General features: G+C 59.2%; 1 protein-coding gene across 1 annotated transcript in view; it reads right to left on the bottom strand.

Annotated features, from left to right (window-relative positions):
• The window catches only part of NCS1 (neuronal calcium sensor 1), a gene marked incomplete at its 5' end in the record, with an annotated part of 47,739 nt that overhangs the window by 15,208 nt on the left and 11,160 nt on the right, over positions 1–21,371 (bottom strand). Inside the window, one exon of the mRNA XM_080820638.1 lies at positions 8,814–8,838. Coding sequence (XP_080676764.1) covers positions 8,814–8,838 — 25 coding nt within the window. The remainder of the gene's footprint in view (positions 1–8,813; positions 8,839–21,371) is intronic.

The raw sequence follows: 21,371 nt of genomic DNA, 5'->3' as shown, positions 1-21,371 counted from the left end.
AATGATCCGCAGAGACTGTTAAAAACAATAAAGAGAAGACAAAAGCCTCCCCGGAGGGTCCCTGCGGGTGGCTCCCCAGCGGGGCGGGCTCTTGGACGGGGAAGGCGGTTAGCTCAGCGGCAGGAGCCCTCAGCACGGAGAGCAGCTGCCTGAGCCCGAAGCGGAGGTCCTGCAGGGGTAACCGGGGACAGGCGCAGAAGGCCAGCCTCCATGGGGAGCCTTTGGGGGGCCTGTCCGGTTCCCCCTGCAGAGGCTGTCACGGTGGGGCCCCGGAAGCCCACCTGCAGGGGGAGATGCCAATTAGAGGCTGCCCGATGGCCCGGCCTCCTCTTGCCGGCCACCTCCCCCTTCCACACTCAACCCCTAGGGCCTCGCAGGCTCCTCTGCTCCCTCAGTCCCCGGAGACCCCAGCACACCATGTCCTGTTTGTCTCCAGGCTGTGTCCCCATCCGACTGTAATCTCCCTGACGCAGCAGTGCCCCATGCCCAGCACAGGCACTGGTGTACGATGGGGGTTCAGTAAATGTCTGTCCAAAGAGATGGATGGATGGACGGATGGACGGATGGACGGATGGGCATACAAACTGCCAGGCAGGGACAGAGGGAGGGCGAGCCCAGGCATCTGGTGCCTCCCTGAGCCCCGAGGACCCTGGAGAGAACCCGAGAGCGTCTTTCAGATGGCTAGAGAACCACGGATGTCCGATGTCCCCCTACCCTCTGCGAGGGAACTGGGGGTCTCAGAGAGGGCAAGAGAGCGGCTCAAGGTTGCACAGATCATTAGCAGCAGGATCAGGGCTCAGACCCAGGTCTCCTGCCTCCCACCCACCCCCTCCTCCAGCTGATGGAAACACAAAGCACATGCCCCCCAACCACTGTGCCACCCCGTCGTTCATCATTAGAAGGCGGGGGCACCCTGCCTCGCCGGAGCAGAGATGGGGGAGCTGTCCTAGACACCCTGGTTACCCCGACTCCTAATTCACCCTGTGAGTTGTCACAGCTCTGGGCTGGGACTTCACAAAAGGGTCCAGTCCTGAGGCGCCGCCTACCCTCCGGCGGTGGGACACCCCACCCCGGCACATGCCCCCTCCCCACTGCCTGCAGGGCACCCGGGGTGGAGGGGGAGGGGCTGCTGCCTCGTGATGAAGCACATGTCCCCGACTTCTGTCCCCAGGACGACTGAGCAACGTGACCCCATCCCCCACCCAGGGCCAGGCCTCAGGTTCCAATAAGCCCAGGTCCCTTCTGCTCTCCTTCAGACACGCAGCCGACAGGAAAGCTGCACCAAGCCTGGCCCCATCCTGTGTCGCTGGGAGAGGGACCTCACGGGACCCCTTCCCTGAAATGCCCCTCAGTTTCCCTGCTGCTAAAATAAGTGACTCAGACCAGCTCCGGAGGCAGGTTTCCCCACCCCAGCACCTCTGACATTTGGGGTTGGAAGATTCTCGGGGGGGTGGGCTGTCCTGTGGCCCTGGCCTCCATCTGCTAGCTATCCGTAGTGCCTGCCCCCAAGTTGGGACAAAGGTGTCTCCAGACAGAGCCCAAATATCCCCCGGGAGCGGAACCACTCCAGCTGAGAACCACCGAACTAGACGTCCTCTGGGAACCCCACGAGCTGGAGGGGGTCTGACCCCTGAGTCTTCTGTGCTCCTGAGTGACAGCTACTACCAGGCGCCTACTGAGAGCCAGGCAAATGGCTACGTGCCTTCCAAGCCTAATTTCACCCCATGGTCCCACTGAGCCCAAGAGGCAGGGACGATTATGCCCATTTTACAGATAGGGAAACTGAGGCTGGGGAAGGTTACATCTTGCCCTGGCTCAGGGCCATCACTCAGCACTCCTTCTGTGCAGCCCTCACTTCCCCTCCCTACCCTGCTGACTCCCACACACCTTTTCATTCTCAGCTTCTATGTTTCCCTTAGAGACACGCCCCCTCGCCACTGCAGACAGAGTCACGCTCTGGGACCAACAGTCCCTGCAAGTCAAGTGTCATATGCAGTGGAAAGGAGACAGGGAAGGATCTTTTTATTTTGTTTGTTATTACTAGTTCTATGCACTGAACATACACAAATTCCATAATATAAAAGAAGTTTAATTTTTTTTAGAGTTTAAAGAACTGAAAAGGAAGGGCTCAGCCTTCCCCATTAGACGTGGCTCTATCCCAGGACCACCCTGGACCTGTGTGTGACCCTGGGCAGGTGACTTCCTCTTCCTGAGCCTCAGTTTACCGATCCATAAAGTGGGAACCAACACAGCACCTGCCCCCCCAGGCCCTGGGTGAGATTCGGCAAATGGCAACAGTGTGGTAGACGGCAAAGGATGTCCTGGACACCTGCCGGACGCCAAGCTCCAGCCCCAACCTCTCCCACACAGCAGAGCCCGAGATGTCACGGACACAGACCCCCCGCCTGGCCGCCCTGTCCTGCCAGGTGCCCCAAGGAGCAGACTCCAGTAAACCAAGACCCCTGATGCCCCGTGCCATCCACTCACTCAGCCCTGTGCGGAGGCCAGTCCCCTAATACAGCCTTAATGGTTAGGATAGTAAATTTCATGTAATGTATATTTCACCACATTAAAAAAAAGTAACTAAAATCATTACAGAATATTCTAGATCAGGTATTAAAAATAACAAATACAGACGCAGTTTGGTGTAAGACAGCATGCGATATAGAACACAAATCCTACATAATAAGAGTTGTTTATATCCACATAGATCCATGAACCGCGAACACAACTGACCATCATCTGCTAAAAAATGAGCTACTTTTAAAAAGCGTGCTGGGGCGCCTGGGTGGCTCAGTGAGTTAAAGTCTCTGCCTTCGGCTCAGGTCATGATCCCAGGGTCCTGGGATCGAGTCCCGTATCGGGCTCTCTGCTGGGCGGGGAGCCTGCTTCCTCCTCTCTCTCTCTCTCTCTCTCTCTTTCTCTCTCTCTCTCTCTGCCTACTTGTGATCTGTCCAATAAATAAATAAAAATCTTTAAAAAATAAAAATAAATAAATAAAAAGGGTGCTGCAAAAAAAAAAAAAAAAAAAAGGCTGCAGCAGAAAACGAAACCTTTGAAAAACCAAACCAAACTACAATCACGACTCTCCCTAGATTTGCCTTCTCTTTTGTAAACCGTCCTGAGTTACTAGGACTCATGGAAGCTATTTTTTTATTTTAAGTCATCTTTTTATTGAGGCAAGAAGATGACATTTTGTTCAATCAGTTATCTCGGTACCTGTCGCCAGCCTTGAAATCTTGTTCGAGAACAGGGGTCTTGGCCCCCTGGGGGCCAGAGGCGGGTCTGGGAATCGCACAGAAAGCAACGCGGCCAAGCCCGGGAAACAGGCACAGCGTCTGGGCGCACCGGGCACACGCGGTCCGGCCACCTGAGCACGGGCGTTCGACGGGGTTGGCTATGTTGGGGGCCGGCAGTTCGAGACAGGGCGGGGGTAAGAAGAGAGAGTCGCAGCCTGGCCAGCGCACTCTTACACGTCTTTGAAAGCCAAAGGAGAAAAGAAACCTGCCGTTTCATGAAGAAGCGAAGGCTGAATGCCACTTCCGGAAGGGGCTTCCCCACCGCGCCAGCCTGGGGACCCCCTCCAGGGGACCCCAGGCACCTGTCTCCCTCAGAGCCGCCTGCCCCCAGCCCCCCTGCGCCGGCCTGGCACATAGCAGGTGCTCAGTAGAGACTTTCTGAGCAGACAACTGAACGGAGAGTGAATGAACGAATCTTCGCTGTGACACGGGGGTCCGACTCCAGCTCTGCTGCCCATTCTCGGAGGACCCCGAGCAGGGCCCAAAGGCCCCAGCCTGCTAGGACTTTCTGGGATTCCGTGGTCTCAGTTCCCAGGGAACCCCGCCGCATGGGAGCCAGCTCGAGGCCAGGCCGCAGCTCCCTGCATGCCCCTCTCCCGCCAGGCCCAGGGTAAAACGGCCTTCTGCAGCGGGAAGGGTGAGGGATAGAGGGATACACAGGAGCGCTTTACCCCCACCCGCCACCCGCCACCAGCGCGGGCCCAGCTGCCTCTGTGGTGCACCTGACGGATTCTTCTCCCATTGTCTCTGCAAACAACCCCCTCCCGTGCTGCTCCCCTCGCTGCGCAGATCCTGGAGGAGGATCCCACGCACACCCATGAGAAGGAAGCCTCTTCCTTCCTGCCCTCCCCGCCCCCTCCAGCCTCCATGGTCTTCTGTCTGCTGTCTCTCTGTCCTCCGAGTGATGGCAATTTCACAATCATCCGCAAGGGCCTGGGACCTGCCGCAGCTTCCTAGCCCGCACTGCGGGTCCTCACCTTCCACGGCAACAAGCCGGGCTCAGCATGGGAAGGGAAGATGATCAAGAACAAGGGGCAAGGACCCAGGCTGGCTGTGGACCCCGACGCTAGCCTGACCTCTCAGCCTCCAGCCCCCTCCCTGCAAATACAGAGAACTGCACAGCAGCGCGGGGCAGGGAGCCCCTGAGATGACCCCGAAGGGCCCCCAGCAGGAGCCCGGTGTGGACTGAGCCCTGATGAGGCTGGCCTGGGCACCCCATGGCTGCAGGCTGTCCTGTGCTCCTGACAACCTGGGGCCTGGGCTCTCCCGAAGACCTGCGCCCGACTGGCACCGAGACCCGAGTGCAGCTTCCAGCTCTGCTTCTGCCCCCTGGGCGGCCCACGACCAATCATAGAATCATGTAAGAGCCCTGGGCCTTGGGCTCAGCCGGAGGAACACGGGGCTCTTAATCTTGAGGTTGTGAGTTTGAGCCCCATGCTAGGTGCAGAGATGACTTAAAAATCTTAAAAAAAAAAAAAGGGGGGGGCGCCAGGGTGGCTCAGTGGGTTAAAGCCTCTGCCTTCGGATCGGGTCATGATCCTGGGGTCCTGGGATCGAGCCCCGCATCGGGCTCTCTGCTCCGCGGGGAGCCTGCTTCCTCCTCTCTCTCTGCCGGCCTCTCTGCCTACTTGTGATCTCTGTCTGCCAAACAAATAAAATCTTAAAAAAAAAAAAAAAAAAAAAAGGAAAAAAGCCCTGGGCCTGGTTCCCCCACTGCATCGTGTCTACTAGAAGTCCACACAAAATAAGGGGATCCTACTAGAGCATGCTGGAGAAACAGAGACTGGGTGGTCCGGGCACGCCTCTCCGAAGAGAGGACCCTGGGCTGGCGATGCCAAGACCTGGGTGCGGAGGGAATAGCAACGATGGGGGGTTCTGAGGTAGAAATGAGCGTGGTGTGGGTGAGGGTCAGCAAGTGTGTGTGGAGGGGTGCCCGGTGAGACCATGGGAGAAGGGGAGGTGAGTGATCCTGGGAAGCCCACGTTTTCCCAGGGAGGGCTGGCGTCAGCACCGTCCCCAGCTGTTGGGTGCCCCAGTGCTGTCTGGGATGTGAAGGGGCTGGCTGGGGACTGTGGTGACAAAGTGTCCTCTGAGAATGGCCCAGGGCACTTGGGATGCAGGTGCTCATCTTACCTGCTTCCTGTGCAAAAGACAGAGGGGATGGCAGGCCACCTACAGTGCTAGTGAACCAGTAACATTTGGGCCAATTGAGAGAGAACAGAAGGGTTCATTTTGCTTGCCAGCAACAATGGCACTGGCTGCCCAGAGCCCTGGAGGAAACTGATCGAGTGCTATAATCTGTGATCCATTACCAATGTCTGCTGTGGGCACCGGCGGAGAGAGTGGAGGTATGAGTGTCCCTGTTTAACTATCCCCGGGCTAGCTTCGCCCGATGGGATTCTAGAACACCACAGTGAGGTGGGTCGGGGGCTGACCCAGGAAGGCCAGAGGAAAGCACTGAGTCAGCTGTCTCCTAGGCTTGAAGGCACCACCAAAATGAACCAAAGGACATGTACTCGAGGCCCACAGAACTTTCTGGCAAAGAAAGATCAGTTCTTGTCTTTACAAGCTCTTCAGAGAGAGCCACCCTACGGCAAGGGCTGGGTGTCACAAGGCCTAGGGCCCTGGCTCTGTTACGGCAGCCTCCAGGACGGCTCTCCAGGGGCCAGCCTCTACGGCCTCCCTGCTGTTCCTTGAACGCACCAAGTCTATTTCCAGTGCACCTGCCGCTTGCTCTTCCCTGAGCCTGGAACTCCCCTCCACGGCCAAGTCCTTGTCCAGGTTGTAGCTGAAATAGCAGCTTGGCAAAGGAACCAAAGTCACTCCACCTGTCTGGGCCTCAGTTTCCCCATTTTCATAATGAGAAGGGGACTTGGAGGACTGCCCCGTGGCTCATACTGATGATGATAGTGGTGTCATTTTTTTTTTTAAAGATTTTATTTATTTATTTATTTGACAGAGAGACAGAGAACACAAGCAGGCAGAGAGGCAGGCAGAGAGAGAGGAGGAAGCAGGCTCCCCGCTGAGCAAGGAGCCCGATGCGGGGCTCGATCCCAGGACCCTGAGATCATGACCTGAGCCGAAGGTAGCGGCTTAACCCACTGAGCCACCCAGGCGCCCCTTTGTGGTGTCATTATTATTAACACGGCCGGCAGAGAGAGTGTAACTAGGTTGTGCTCCAGACAGTTTATGTGAATTAGATCATTTGTTCCTTACAATATTCCTATAAAGGTTAACTTTCCAGATGGGAAAACCAAGGTACCGACATGTCCAGTAACTTGCTCCAGATTGCTCACGCAGGACCTGGGGTGTGGGTCCCCAAGCCCGGCGCCCTGGTTCTGATGCCCATCTGGCCGCTCTGCTCTGCCTTTCCCTGGGGGAAGCACAGGTGTGAGCAAGGCAGGGCCCGGGGGGCTCAGGAGCCCCATCTAGGAAATGCCGTGTTGGGACACTCCTCTGGGTGACAGCAGGGAGGACCTGAATGAGGCCACATCTGAGAGCTCGCTAAGCACACGGCAGCACTGGGAAAGCATCCGCCAGCTCTCCAGGACAGACCGCAGCCCTGTCGGCCCCCAGGGCAGCTCCCGAGAGTCAACAGCAATGTACGGGAAGCACTTGGGGCGTGCTTCCTGGGAGCTGAGCACCCGCCGTGGCCGGGCTCTGGGGGCCCAGGGGCAAACAGTACAGGGCCCGCGCCCAGGGCCAGGAAAGGAGGCAGGGAGGCTCGCAGATGAGTAACTGTGGCCAGCTGTGTCTGCAGCTGTGGTGGGTCCCCTAAACTAATCCGAGGGCCCAGGGGGTCTCAGGGATGAAGCCCTGAGGGTCGGGAGATAGGAGCCAAGCAAAGAGGCGGAGGGGTGTCCCCAGAATGGGGAGAGGCCAGGCCAAGGTCAGGAAGGCCCAGAAGCCAGACATTGTCAGGTTTTTGTTCAACAATGACCCCTCTGGCTGTCAGGTAAGGAGGGGGATTATGTACAGATGGGAAATCTCAGAAGGCTTCCGGAAGGCACTCGGAAGGTGACATGCAGGTGAGCCTTGGGAGAGAGATCTCAGCTGGCCTAGGAAGGTCGGAAAGAAGGGTGGGGAGTTCCGGAGGGGAGAGATGAGCAGACAAAGGCCCAGGAAGGAAGGGCGGGGAGTTCTGGAAGGCAGAGCCATGGGGATAAAGACCTAGAAGTAGGAACGTTTCTGGAACGCTCACCTGGGGAAGCGGAGAAGTGAAAATGAGGTCAGAGGCAGATCAGACCCACATGTTGGTCCTCGGATGTAGGGGATGAAAAGGCGGCGGCTGCTGCTCCCTCTACATGCGCTCCTTCCCTGCTCCCGCCCCCCAACTCCGCAGGAGGAGCCGGCTCACCATCTGGGTTCTGGCCACTGGACGAGATGTCCAGCATGGGGTCAGCAGAGTTGGGCAGGGCGGCCACAGCTCCTGCCCTCCACAGCCTGGACTCAGGGCCAGGGAGTTGTACGGAGTGGCCCCTAGGGGAGCCTGGCCCTGCACACCCCACCCCCGGAGCTGCCCCAGAGTCTCATGACACTGATCCTTGCAGGCCTGCCACACCCTGGCTGTGATGGGGGGCCCTCTCCAGGCCTCAGTTCCCCATCTGAACGGCACACAGAAGACCACCAACCGTGGCTGTCATCTCTTGGGTGCAGTGCTATGACCCTCACAGGGAATGTCTTCCCAGTACATCACCATTCCCACCACACACATGGGGAAACTGAGGCTCAGAGAATCACTTGAGGCCTGGTCAGGATTCTAGATCCATTTCTCACCCACCCAACTTGCCTGGAAGTTCTCCAGGCTTGCCTCCTCCCCTCCGCACCCCCTCCACCTCAGGTCTCCCTTCATGGGAGCCTCCCCTACCAGCTCCACATTCTGCCACATTCCGCAGGTGACAAACAGCATGCCACTCCCTCTCCCCCAGCCCAGGCAGGCATCACTCACCCATCCCAGCCCACATCAACCCTTCACTGCTATACTTTCCCTCCACTCCATGACATACAGCCTCAGAATCCTTCTTAACACGGCACTCTGGGCAGCCACTACAGGCTGATGAGAGCTGGCATCCAAGAGAAAACCTATTTGCCATCCTTGGCCCAGTCTCACCAACCACTTTATAGGAGGTGATTGAACCCCAGAAATGGGAGGAGACTTCTCAAGGCCACTGATGACTTAGTGACAAAGCCAGGCCTGGGACCCAGTCTCCAGACTGGTTTCTGGTCCCAACCCCTCTCTCTCTGGTGAGCAGGGCCTGGTGGTCCCTGGGGATGACACACAAGGCAAGGTGTCCCCAACACCCACCTCCACCCCAGTTCAACGGGCCCTACACCAGGCCCCTGGGGACAAAAGAATCTAAACGAAGCCTGCCCGGTCTGGCTGGTACAGCAGCCACGCTCAGAAGTCCCTCCCCATGGCCCTGTTCTGGGCAGCTGCACTGCTGCTCCATCAGCCCAAAGCCGACAGCCCCCCAGGCCTCCCTGCCGATAGTTTGGGGAAAAACAGCTACTCACCACTGCTGAACTTCCTTCTCGGTAACTGCAAGACAAAACAGAAGCAGCCTTTTAGCTCTGGGAGGTGTCATAGGGGATGGGCAGACCCGGGGAACCTCCTTCCTGCCCTCCCCAGCCCGCCCCTGCCCACCCATGTCCCCCACCCATGTCCCCCAGATGAACCGTCCCAGTCAGGAGCTGCATGTCCAGCCACCCCAGCAGGGGACAGCACTGGCCTATCCCTCCTGAGGCCGATTGGGCTTCTAGAAGGACTGATGAGAACAGCCTCTTACGTGCGGCGTTGGCTCTCCCTGCCATCCTGGGGCAGGGCGTGCGCAGGAAAAAGCATCACACCCAGGCCAGTGTTTGAGATACGCTGCCCCCCATCTCTCAGCCCCGGGACAGCACCGTCAGAGAAGGCACCCGGGGGCCTGCCTGCGTGTGGCGGGCCAGGGCAGAAAGGCTGAGCAGCGCCCCTGGCCCTGGCTGCACCCATCCCCCTCCCCTCCTCGGCCTGCCCCTCCAGGCCCCCATGGCGGTCAGTTCCAGGTTTTTTACAGGCAAGACAAGAACAGAGCCGTGAACCAAAACCTGGGACAAGCCACATAACGTGGTCAAACATCCAGCCAAGTCCAAATAGTCATTCCTTATTGAACTGTGAAACAAACAAACAAAATCCACCCCCCCCCTTTTTTTTTCTGAAAAGTACTAAATTGGCTCAGGTTGGAACCAAACCAGGGTTCTCTCTAGGATCACAGAATGAGAACAGGTAACCACCTCCTGGGCCACACTCACTCTCTGTGGGGGTGACCTCGGGAGAGTGCCTTGGTTTCCCCATTTGTAAAGCAGGAGTCCTAGGACCCGCCAGGGCGCAGGCTTGCGGAAGGAACGAACGCAGGTACAGGTGAACGGATGGACGGGAAGGCGGGTGCCGGGTGGAGGTCAGCTGCACAACGGAATGGCAACCTCTCCCCAGGGAAGCGGGAAGGGAGGCCCCACGGGCTATCCCTGAATTGCTGCGCCCGACGACTCGCGGAGGCTACTTTTCAAAAACCCACTCAAAGGAAGCCAGTCCCAGCTGCCAGATACCAAGTGCCCACTGGCTCCGTGCCAGGGCGGGCCTCTGCGCTTTGGCTCAGCCGCCCTGACAGCAGCTCCGAGGGAAGACAGCGTTCCTCCGCCCTGGCTCCAAAGGGGGAAACTGAGGCACGAAGGGGGCCAGGACACGAAGTGAGAGGGCGAGGGTCTGCACTCCATGCGTGGCTCGGCCACCTGATCCACAGCCTGGAACCTGGTGGGCAGACCCCTGGGGCCAGCTGGAGGCCCCCCGCTGGCCCTAGGGGTCTCCCTAGGTTCCTCCTTGCACAGCCCAGATCTCAGGCGGAGGAAGAGGCAGCTGGTAAACAGAGGGCACCGCTACAGTGGGAGGCGTTGGTTACCTGGATCAGCCAGGCCTGGTGTCAAGAATGCAATTTTCCCAGAGAGTTTTGGAAGAGGGTAGAAGGTGGGAAGGGGGTCAGGCGTGGGGGTGGAGAGGGAAGGTGACCTTGGTTTAACCCAGGCTGGGCTGCCCTGGGCTCGCCACCCACGCCTGGCCGTGAGGGGCTGCAGGGGCACGGGTGATGCTCAAAGCCTGGACCTGGAGAGACACAGGACACCCATCACGGCACGGGCAGGAGCTTCTGGGCACAGGCTGCGGGGCCAGACTAGGCTGGCTGGATTCAAACGCAACTCCACAGCTTACTAGCTTGTGTGTCCTCGGGCAAATTACTTCCCCTCTCTGAGCCTCAGTTCCCTCATCTGTGAAACGGGCTCTTGTGAAAACGACAACGGCTTGATGCTCTTCCGCATGAGAATCCACAGGTAGGGGCGCCTGGGTGGCTCAGTCGATGCAGAGTCTGCCTTATGCTCGGATCACGATCCCAGAGTCCTGGGATCGAGCCCCGTGTCTGGTGCCCTGCTCAGCAGGGAGTCTGCTTCTCCCTCTCCCTCTGCGCCTCTCCACGTGCTCTGGGACTCCCTCTCTCAAACAAATACATACATAAAAACTTAAAAAAAAAAAAAAAAAAGAGTCCTGCAGGTTGGTGGTGGTCCCAGGTTGGGTGGTCCCATCCCAACTAGATTGAGGTTCAGACAAGTCCACTTGCTTGCAGTAGCCCAAGGTGACCTTGCCAGGAAATGGCAGGGCCAGGACTGCCTTTGGAGCCCGGGACGGACACCCAACTGGGTGCCTCTGCATGACCTTGGGTGACCTTGGCATCACGTGACAGAAACAGCACAAGCTGGGTGGTAAGAGTTTGGGGGACAGATCCACTGCTGACCTCTGGCCTCACGGGGTCAGAGAAGGCTCCCCTGGAATCCCCCAGCTCAGAAGTTCCCCCCCCCAAGTCCCCAGGAAGGAACAGCTGCATGGGGGGAGGGGACACAGTTGACTGCCCCTCCCCCACTGGAATGGTTCCCCAGCACCAATCAGCAGGCAACCAAGCCCCGGGGGCGGAAGGGAGCTGGGGTGGGGGGCGATGGGCCTACTGATGCTTTAAGGAGCTAATTAAACTTTAGGAAACAGATGAAGCCATCAGGTGTCTCCTGGCACCATGCCAGGACCAGCAGGTCATCACTGCCTCACTGCCTGGAGCCACGGAGGGTCCTGAGTGGGGCGGGAATCAGGCAGCCCTCTGGGGACCCAGCCACCTACACGAAGCTCCTCCACCAGGGTCACGAACCTGGAGGTGACCAGTGTGAAACAGGCTGTCCAGTGAGGCAGCCGAGCCAGAGACCTGAGGAAAGGACCCACGGCCATGGCCAGAAGGAGGTCATTGCCCAGGTCTGCCCAATGCCAGGACCTGCATTCTTACCATTCTCTCTGGGTTTCTAGGAGCTCAGCCATCCCCATGCTACCTTCTCGATTCTTCCCTAACCACCTGTCCAATGGTTCACTTGGGATGTTTCTTTATATCAGCTCATTTATTTCACTGACTTGCCTGATCTAGATTCAGTCTAAGCACCAATAGCCATAAAATCACCAATGACATGTGCTGCTCATATCTTCTCTAACACATGACAGAAATACAACCATGAAGACGACTGTCCTTGATCAAAGCCGGCCTCTCCAATAGTGAAACACCCCGACATCGTGTGGCCCCTCCGATCTGATGTCGTGGGAGAACGGGGCATCCACAGACTCCTCCTGCCAGAAACATTCAGCCTGAGTCTAATCATGGGGACGTAACCAGACAAATCCAGAAGGCGGGACACTCTACAAGGCAACTGGCCAGGACACTTGAGTCAGTCAGTGCCATGAAAGGTAAAACGAGGCAGGGGATCATTCTGGAAAAAGGGAAAAGGCCAACCCACAAAGCCTGGATTGCGTCCTCCTCCTGACATTAAAGACCAGCCGCGGAAAACACGATTCGGACCTCGGAAGAAGCTGCACCAGGGGCCACAACTGGATGTCCCAGTGACTCTGCTGATTTTCTTAGGGGTGGGAACAGCACGGAGGTGGTGTGGGAGAATGCCCCTTTTCATCTGAGATGTGCCCGGCAGTATTTAGGGGTGAGGGTCAGGATGCCAGCAGCTTCGTGCGGGAGGTTCAGAAATGTGCGTACACACACACACACACACACACACACACATTTAGAAAGAGAAGCAGCCAGCCCTAGCAAAACGCTGGCCGCGGGCGAATCTGGATGAAGAACATACAGGTGCTCCCGCACTGTCATCTCAATGTTGCTCCTGCTTTCAAAATAGAAGGTTGCAGGGACAAGTTTGTCCTCATCAGCCCACAACCTGGGTGTGCCCCCACCCCACCCCCAGCGCCAGAAGGACCGGGGATCCTGCAGCTCTGACCACCACAGGCACGGGGGGGGGGGGAACGTCACGGGGTCCCTCTGCTCCACACTCCCCCTGGATACCAGAGCAACATTCCCAAGCTCAGTCTTCTCAGCTCCTCCCCGGGGCCGCCATCCAAGTGTGAAATTAAACAGGCATCCACCCACACCGCACTTGCACGAGGCGGGTCCAAGCTCAAAGCTCAGGGCTCAGGACGACAAAAGGCTGTCCTCAGCGCTACCGCAGCCCAGCACTGCCCCCTCCAAGCCCCTCACTAGCCATCCCCCCACCTCCTGACCTTTGCACCTGCTGATCCTCTGCCCAGGACATATGTCCTCACCTCCTTCTCCTGGGTAATTCCTATGTCCCTTTCCGATCCCCGCTGGGATGTCCCTTCTCTGCAGAGCCTTCCTGCCCCACCACAGCCCCCCCACTGAAGCCCCCCGATGCGTGGGAATCACTGTCTCCCACCTGGTCTGTCTTCCCATTGGCTCACAGCAGAGGGGGGGACCAGGTGCTGCCCGCCAGGGCCAGCTCGGCAAGGGGGAAGGTGGTGAAACGGACTGGTCCGCGTAAGGGGCTCTGTGCTCAGCCCAGCCAGCACCCCAGGCCAGGGCTCTGGTTGTGGGGCCCTGAGCAATGACTCCACACCTCGGAGCCTCGGTTTACACATCTGGAAAGGAGACAGATGACAGCGTCTGCCTTAGAGGGAGAAGGATGCGGAAAGTGTGCGTCACAATGTCTGGCATCCAGCAGGCGCTCAACAGTGGCACTTTTTCTCCTCTTCTCAATTGGACGCTAAGTACCCAGAGGCCAAGGTGCTTATCCTGGCATGCCCCAGCATCACCTGGGCACCCAGCCTGGTGTCCCGCACACAGGGGGCAGAGAATAAACCCTCCTCAATTCCCCCTCGTCACCAAGCCACTTGGCTGCACTGGGGACACATCCTACTGGGTTTCTCACACATGTTTACTCTCACAACTGCCATCGGCTTTGGCCAACTTTAAAACGAGCTGTCTTCCTCCAGCCCCCTCCTGCCTACAGGCCAGGGGGACCCAGGCTCATTAGGAAGCCAGTATTTAAAACTGCATGGCTAAGGCGGAGGGAGGCTCTGGGTCCGCATCCTGTCTCAGCCTTGTGTAGGCTGTGTTACTCTGAACAAGTTACTTAACCTCTCTGAGCCTGATTCCTCATTGAAGGACGGGGTATAAACTCCCACCAGACAGAGCCATGGCGAGGGCTTCTTGAGAGGGAGCTAGAAAATTCCCGTCTTAGAGCAGGCACAGAGCCAGGAGGAAAGGGGCCAGGCATCCCCTCCGCTCCCCTCCCACGAACCTCCTTGAGAGGCGGGGGAGGCGGGGAGGGGACCTGCAGGTGGCTGGGAGCGGGGAGGGGGCCCAGCCCGGTGGCTGGGTGATGGGAGGGCGCCCAGCCCAGCAGGCCGGCTCCCCAGCTGGCTCACTGCAACCAGGCCTTCACCCCCTGTGGTGGGGTCGCCTGCCGAGCCCCTCTCCTTGCCGCCCCCCTCCCCCGCAGGAACAGCAGGAACAGTGCTCCCGCTCCCGCTCCTGTCCCGCTCCCGCTCCGAGGCTGCTTCCTGGGCCTCCTCCCTCGTGCACAGCTCTCGTCTGCCAGGAACGAACGTGAGAGAGCCGGTCCCCAGAGCCCAGGATAAATGTTGAGTCTGAGTTTGATTTCCCTAAAGCAAAATACCTCTCTCCTGATTGCAGCTCAGCTCAAACACGGCGGGAACAGAAAGCGGGGGGCCGGCTGCCCCCACAGAGGCGCTGGCTGCCGCGGGAGGGATGGCAGGCCCGCCCTGCTCCTTCCCGCCTCTCCGGCCACCGTCCTGTGGCCGGTCCAGGCCCCGTCTCCATCTCCAGGGACAGAGGCTGTGTCGAGTGCCTGTGTCACCCATGCCTCCCACCGCCCTGTCGCAGGAAGAACGCCTCTGGTTTGACGAACACAAAGAGAGAAAGTGGGACCTTCGGGCCTACCCCCAGCCACCCCTTGTCACTAAACTTGACACTCCGTTAGCGGTGACACCTCCGACTGCCGGGACGAAGAAGTGCTCAGAAGCGCAGAGAGAGCTTCTAGAGCTCAGCACCCCTCAGACAGCGCCTCGTCAGGCCCCAGGCCTCTCCCTGGCTCAACCTCCAAATACTGGGGTCCCCTGAGTCCCTTTCTCACACGGCAGTCGGGGACGGGGGAGCAGCATAGGCACCCACCCACCCCACCCCAAGCTCCCCTCCGGCTGCTCCCTCTAGCTCAACCCCTGCCCACACTCCTCACGGTGGTCCAGGAGCCCCTCATGCTCCATGCGGCCCAAAGGGATTCCCCACCTCAGACCGAACCTCCCCTTCCTGGGGACACCCCTCTTCCTGCTCTACGAGGCAGAAAACACAGGAAGAGCCCCCCATTCTAGAGCCAGCCGGGTGTCCCTCACCTGACCCTGCCCCCACCCCAGCACTGGCCAGCCTCCCACCGCCCCCACCACCGGCAGCTGCCAACATCCCTAATTTGGCATGTCCCTCCCCGGGGCACAGCTCAGAGAAGGGAGGGAAGCTGCCGCCGGGCCCCACAGCAGCCTGCCCCTCCCTCCACCCTGGGGACAGGCCCACCCCACCCCCCACCTCCAAGAGGGGCAGGCAGTTCCCTATAGGGAAGGTGGGGTAGCAGGATAGGCTTCTGGGACCTGGATTTCTGGGGACTGCTATGCCCCTGCCGCATGACCTGTCCCTTTTCCTGTCTATGAAAGAGGACACGGACCCCTCCTCCCCCGCACGCAGCAGATGTTACCTACAGTGCTAAGGGCTGGGTGAGCAGACACCCACTCTCCCCCAGCCTCCAAGGGCCACACGCGTCCCGAACCCCAGACCATTACCCAACAGACCCGTGTATGCATGGTTGAAATATGCTGGTTCCCATGGGGACAGGGGCCTAGGGGGTCCACCTTGGCCATACAGCTCTCCATAGACTCTGGAGAGCTCCAGCCCCCAGCTCCCACACCCCAGAAAGTGACCTGCAGGCAGCCAGCGGATGGTCATGGACCAACAGCCCCCCGTGGGCCCTGTGGCCCAAGGAGCAGCAGGCCACAGACACCTACCAGGGGCAGCGTGGAAACAGGAGAGTGGGCATGGGCCCTGGGCCGGAAAACCAGAGCCAGGTGTTGTGCTAAGGTGCTAGGAGCCCTTGACCATGGGTGGAATAGGGTGGCGGCGGGTGGCGGGCTCCTCGGCGAGAGAGCCCTTGGGGACAGCCGCCTCGGAGATCAGATACAACCAGAGAACAGACACAGGAGCTGACTCTCGCTCTGGGCCTCCTCTAGGGAGGGGAGAGACAGCCAGCCCCCTGCCCGCCCCTCTCCTGTCTTCCATAAATGCCCAGCTGGAGGGAGCCAGCCTGAGCTCATCAGAAAGGCAGCTGGCTTCCCGCCCGGAATTCCAGGGCGCTCCAGGCTGAGCGGGGTGGTGCGGAAGCCCCTCTAGCTGACCCAGAAGGAGTGAGTTCCCCAGGGCCCTGGCCCCCCCCACCCTCCCCCACACCCCCAGCCCTCTCCTCTGGGCCCCCTCCCCACCCTCCCCACCGGTGGTTAACCCAGCCTCCTCCCCGTGCTCTCTCCACCTGCGCCAGCTGGACCCACAGCAGTCCGAGGGAGCACACGGGGCAGGGCTTCGCCTGCTGTGCTCACGCCGGACCCCGAACCTTCCGTGCAGGCTCACCTGCGGGGATCCGCGGGCATCAGGCTGCCATCTGCAGACACAACTGGACCGGATCTGCGAGCCGCCGCTGCGAGGCTAGCCCTGTGCAGAGCCCTCTGCGCACAGCATTTTGTAAAGCCTCCCAGAGCCCCAGGGGTCATGGCTCTGGCCAGAGCTAGGCCAGCTGCCCACCCCTCACCCCTCTGCTCCAGGGACCGACTTGGGCTGACCAGCCTGCAGCCCTCGAAGCCGGCCTCTCTCCCACCTCAGGCCTTTGTGGGGACAGGCCTACCGGCTACCTAGCTCTGCTGTGTGACCTCAGGTTATGTACGCCCCTCTCTGAGCCTTGAGCTCCCCTCCCTCTCATGGAGCTGCTGTTGGAGCCAACCAGAGGATGCAGGCCAAGAGCGCTGAGCTCAGCATGTGACGAGTGACACGGAGACTCGGACTATCACGATGATAGCCACAGTATTAGAATAAGATGTCAGGGGTCTCACTGCCCCTGTGACAGCTGGAGAAAATGTAGCCTGCTGGGGGGAAGAGGGATGATGATGGGAAATGTCCTCGGGCACAGGCAGGAGCCAAGCCCTTAAGAGGACCAAGCCGTGAGAGCTGCTCAGGGCTGCTCAGATCCCAAGTCAAATGCCCCTGCTCCTTCTTGGCCCCTCAAGACCCTCCCGAGCCCTAGAACGGCACCGGCACTGTTGGCTGCGCTTTTGGGTGGCTTCAAGCCCTGTGCTGACAGCTGGGTGGCGGGGGGTCCCTGCCACCCACCCCCGCCAGCTGTTGGAAGAAACTGAGGCTTCCCAGAGGGAAAGGCACTTATCCAAGGTCACAGTCAGTGGTGGAGGACTGGAGGTGGGCACCCAGCTCTTTCCAACTCTGACGCCCATCTTCAAGAAGGTTTTAGCCTGGAGATGGTCAGCCCCAGGGAGGGGGCCACCGCCGATGGCAAGCCCTCGCTGAGCACCCGCTGTGGGCCAGGCCCTGGGTTCCTGGGGTACGAGGTCCCTGGTCCAGCAGGAAGCAGCAGCGGCTCCCGCCCATCAAAGGGCCCCTTGCTGGTCCGCGCCCCGAGAACCAGGCTCCAGGCTCCACCTTTCTTTCTCCTGGACGCCGAGACCGTCCCACATTTAGATCCGCCAGCTAAAGCGTGACGTGTGTCTTTCCGCTCGTGTCTCAGTTTTCTCATCTGACAAATGGGGTAAGAGCGTTCACTCCCACTGGCTCATGGGGAGGAGAAAGCGCTTGGTCCCTGGAGCAGGGCCACGTGCTGGAGGAGCCCAGGGGCTCCCTAAAGGCGCCCATCCCCAGAGCCTCTAAGGCGGAGGGCTGGTGTCCCCCAGGGCAGAGGCAGAGTCTCAGAAAGCCACGGGAAACGAGGTGTATTTCAAATCGCATGTTCCAGCTCAAATATTCCCCCAAGTTTTGCATTCCGCTCCGTCACGTATACGCATTTATTTTACTCTAAAAATAAAGTTATAAAATGCATTGATTTTAATTTCTAAATAGGTTAAATAACTTCCCCCCCTAAAATTCTTAAAAGTGCAGAGAGATGTACTCTGTCTTGCAGCTTCCAAGGACAAAAAGTCTCTGCTTACTTAGCACTGACTGCGCGCCCACCTGCGCTAAGCACGCGGCGTGCGTTACTCTCACTCAGAGCCCGAGCGACGCTGTGGGACAAGGACTTTGCTTCCCCCCCCGCTACAGATCGGGAGATGGAGGCTTCTAGAGGTGAAGCCACTTGCCCAAGGACCAATGTCAGTCTGCACTGAGGCTGGGACCAGAACCAGGGTCCGTGTGAGTCCAGAACTTGCCGGCGAAGGACAGCACTTCCGACATCACACAAATGCATTCTGGAAGTTACCTTCCCGCCTGCCTCCCGAACGGCGTCACGTGGGGCCCTCCAAGAGGCACCGAATCTTTGGCTTCCCTGACTCCCCGGCCAAGGGTCGCCGGGGCTGGGAAGCAAAGGTTCTCAGTATCCGCTCATTGATTAACAACTTGCGTTGGCCGAGCGACCCAGATCAAGGGATGCTCCCAGGTGCCAACCCCAGCCCTCCCCCGTTCCAGCTGTGGGACACTGGACAAGTCAGTTCACCTCTCTGAGGCCCAGTCTCCTCATCAGGAGACTGAGGATAAAATCGACCCGCGCGGCATACACAGAGGAAAGCCTGGACAGCAGGAGGAGAGGTTCTGTTCTCGTCTTTCCGCCTGCCTGGATTCTCTAATTTGGTCTTTCCTCGGTGACCAGGGCCCCATGGGGCGGGACCTGTGTCTGCCTAAGTCACAGCCATAAAACAACCTCCAGCATGCAGTAGGTGCTCAATGCGTATCTGTTCTTGGACAATGCATGTGTGCGTCCTGCTTGTTCGGGGTGGGGAAGTAGACGGCGCCTGCTTTGCCTCCTGGCTAATAAATGGGCTTGTCCTGAGGCTGTACCCTTAGGCACTCTTTTTCTCTCTCCCTCCCTCCTACTTTCCCCTCTCTCTCTCTCTCTCTAAAAATAACCAATTGATTAATTAATTAATTAGAGGGGAAGGGGAGGGAGAAGAGAAGGACGGAGGGACGGACATGGGGTATCTTTATGCCTCCATTCACCCAATCATCGCTGAGCAGCCTACGAGCCAGGCCCTGAGCTGGGCTCCGGGGACACAGCACTGACCCAGACACAGGTCCTTGTGCTCCGAGTCTCTGATGAGCAGGAGAGACGGACCCAAGCACACAACAGCCCCGCCGTCTAACTACACGTGTGAAGCGAGATCCTGACCCAGTGAGGGGGTCAGCGCCGCTCCCGGGGGGAAAAGGGCAGGGGGACTGACACCGAAAGGATGGGCGGGCCTCAGCAGGCGAAGAGGAAGGGAGAGGGCTTCCCAGAGATGCCCCGCAGTGCGGTGAGCTCAGGGGACCACGAGAAGCCACAGCTCGCTGGGACAAAGGACTGGCCTGAAGAAGCAGGACATGGTCTAGGCAGATGAGGCACACAGAGCGCCCCAAAAGGTTAGCAACTGCTACTATTACTAATAAAGGTGTCACAGCACCCAGAGACAAGATGACCAGAGCCACTAACAAGGGCACCTCGGATGGGGGAGGGGTGCGAGGAGCCCCATCCTGGGGCACGTGGCATCTGGCTACCCCAACATCCCCCCACTTCCCTGCCTCATCCCCAGACCTGGGGGCAGGTGGGGACATGCTGGGCTGGTCTCCATCCAGCTCAGGCAGGAGCCAGCTCAGTCACAGCCCTTAATAAGGTCACAAGTCCCAGAGCAAGGAAACTTCAGAACGGGAGTGGGGGAGGGGACCCGAGAGGCCCAGGGAAGGTGCAAGCCCCCTCAGACCGGGGAGCTGGAGGCAACACTGGCGGGGACACAGGGACCAAGCAGGGGCAGCACTGGGCATGGAAACTGGGCAGGCACAGGGTCAGCAGGACCCCGCCCCACCCCCACCGCCAGCATTCCTCCCTCCCCTTCCTGCCCAAGATGTGGCAAGGCCCCCACTGAGAGTGACCAGCCAGCGGCAGGCAGTGACGTCTGCACCTGAGCCCCACGAGGGTGGCCCAGGTCCCCACAGTGTCCCTAGGGGGTTGCTGAGTGGGTTCTGGAGCCCGAGGCACCCTGGGAGGCCAACAGCACTGCAGGCTCTGGCCCTTTAAGAACTGAGAACAGAGGGTGACTCGGATCTGGCCTCTGCATGGAAGTGATTTGTCCTGGTCCTCATCCTGGTCCTGGGCAGCCAGAGGACCCCAGCACTGGGGCTCCAAGCAGTAATGCATCACAGAGAGGCAGAGCCGCACACTGGTCAGCCCTGCGGGGACCCACAGGAGGCCAGATGGAGGCCCATCTCCCCTAGGGTCCGTGGGGCTTCACATGGCTCACCTGGTTCCCAAGACTGGCCCCCAGCAGGGCTCCCTCCGGTGGGACTCTGCCCTACTGAGGGACAGCCCCTCCCCGGGGCTAATTTACTATTCCTCCTCCTTACCAGGTGTCTCCTCTCCATTCCTGCCAGTGCACCTTCCCTACGTCCTCAGAGTTGCCACTCCTAGATGCCGCCAGACCTGGAACATGCTGCTCCTTCTGCCGAAAACACTTTCAGCATCCCCCATAAATTACCCCCCCAAAACCTCTTTGTGCCTTCTCAGCTCCAGGTAGGGTCATCAAATCTAGCACATAAAGATACGGGATGCCCGGTTAAATCTGGATTTCAGATCAATAATGAATAACTGCTTATTACGGCTGGCAACCCTACCCTCAGGTTTCAACCGAAACATCACCTCCTCCGGGAAACCCTCCCAGATGCACCTCGGACCCGGTCGCCTCCTGCAGCATTGTGGAATGCCCCGTCTTGATGCTTATTCTAGTCTCCTATCCGTCTCCCCACCAAACTGCAAATGCCAGGAAGGCCAGAAATCCATCCATCCAGAAATCCTGGCACTCACAGGACCTGGCATGAGGCAGCGGTTCCACAAAGACTCGCCGCATCTCGAAGTAAAGAGTGGCAAGGCGGCCCAGGGATACCCTTGGCCGAAGTCACCCCACACGGGCCCCCGGGGCCTCCAGCCCTTCTCCCCCAGCCGGCTGGGCCTCCTTCTCACAACCACCCCCAGCAACGCAGGGCCTGGGCCAACGAAACACGCATCAAGGTAAGAGCGACTAGCAGGCTCCTCTCCTTTATTTCGAGGGCTGCTATTTGTTTTAATTAAGATCATGTTCTGCTCAGGCCCAGCAAGGGCCTCATCACGGGCAGTCTGGAAATAATAATCACCCACCGGGGCCGTGTGGGCTGCTGAGCCCCGGACGGAGGGCCGGACTCCGGGGGCCGGGGGGGTGAGGAGGGGAAGGTGGGCAGAAGCCCGGGCAGCACGGGCTTTGAGCCCTGTCGAGCGCCTTGTCTGCCCAGCACACACACCATATACTTTTGAACAGAAGGGAAGCATTCGCTTTTTCCCCCACAGTGCCAAAAATAGCCCATCTCCTGCCTTTGAACCGGAATCTCTTGGTTCCTACAAAGAGACAGGAGCGGCGGGGAGGGGGGCCTGGTAGGAGGGGCCACG

Source organism: Martes martes (genome assembly GCF_963455335.1).
Source record: "Martes martes genome assembly, chromosome: 12".
NCBI lineage: Eukaryota > Metazoa > Chordata > Mammalia > Carnivora > Mustelidae > Martes > Martes martes.
This window is presented reverse-complemented; position numbering and strand designations above follow the sequence as displayed.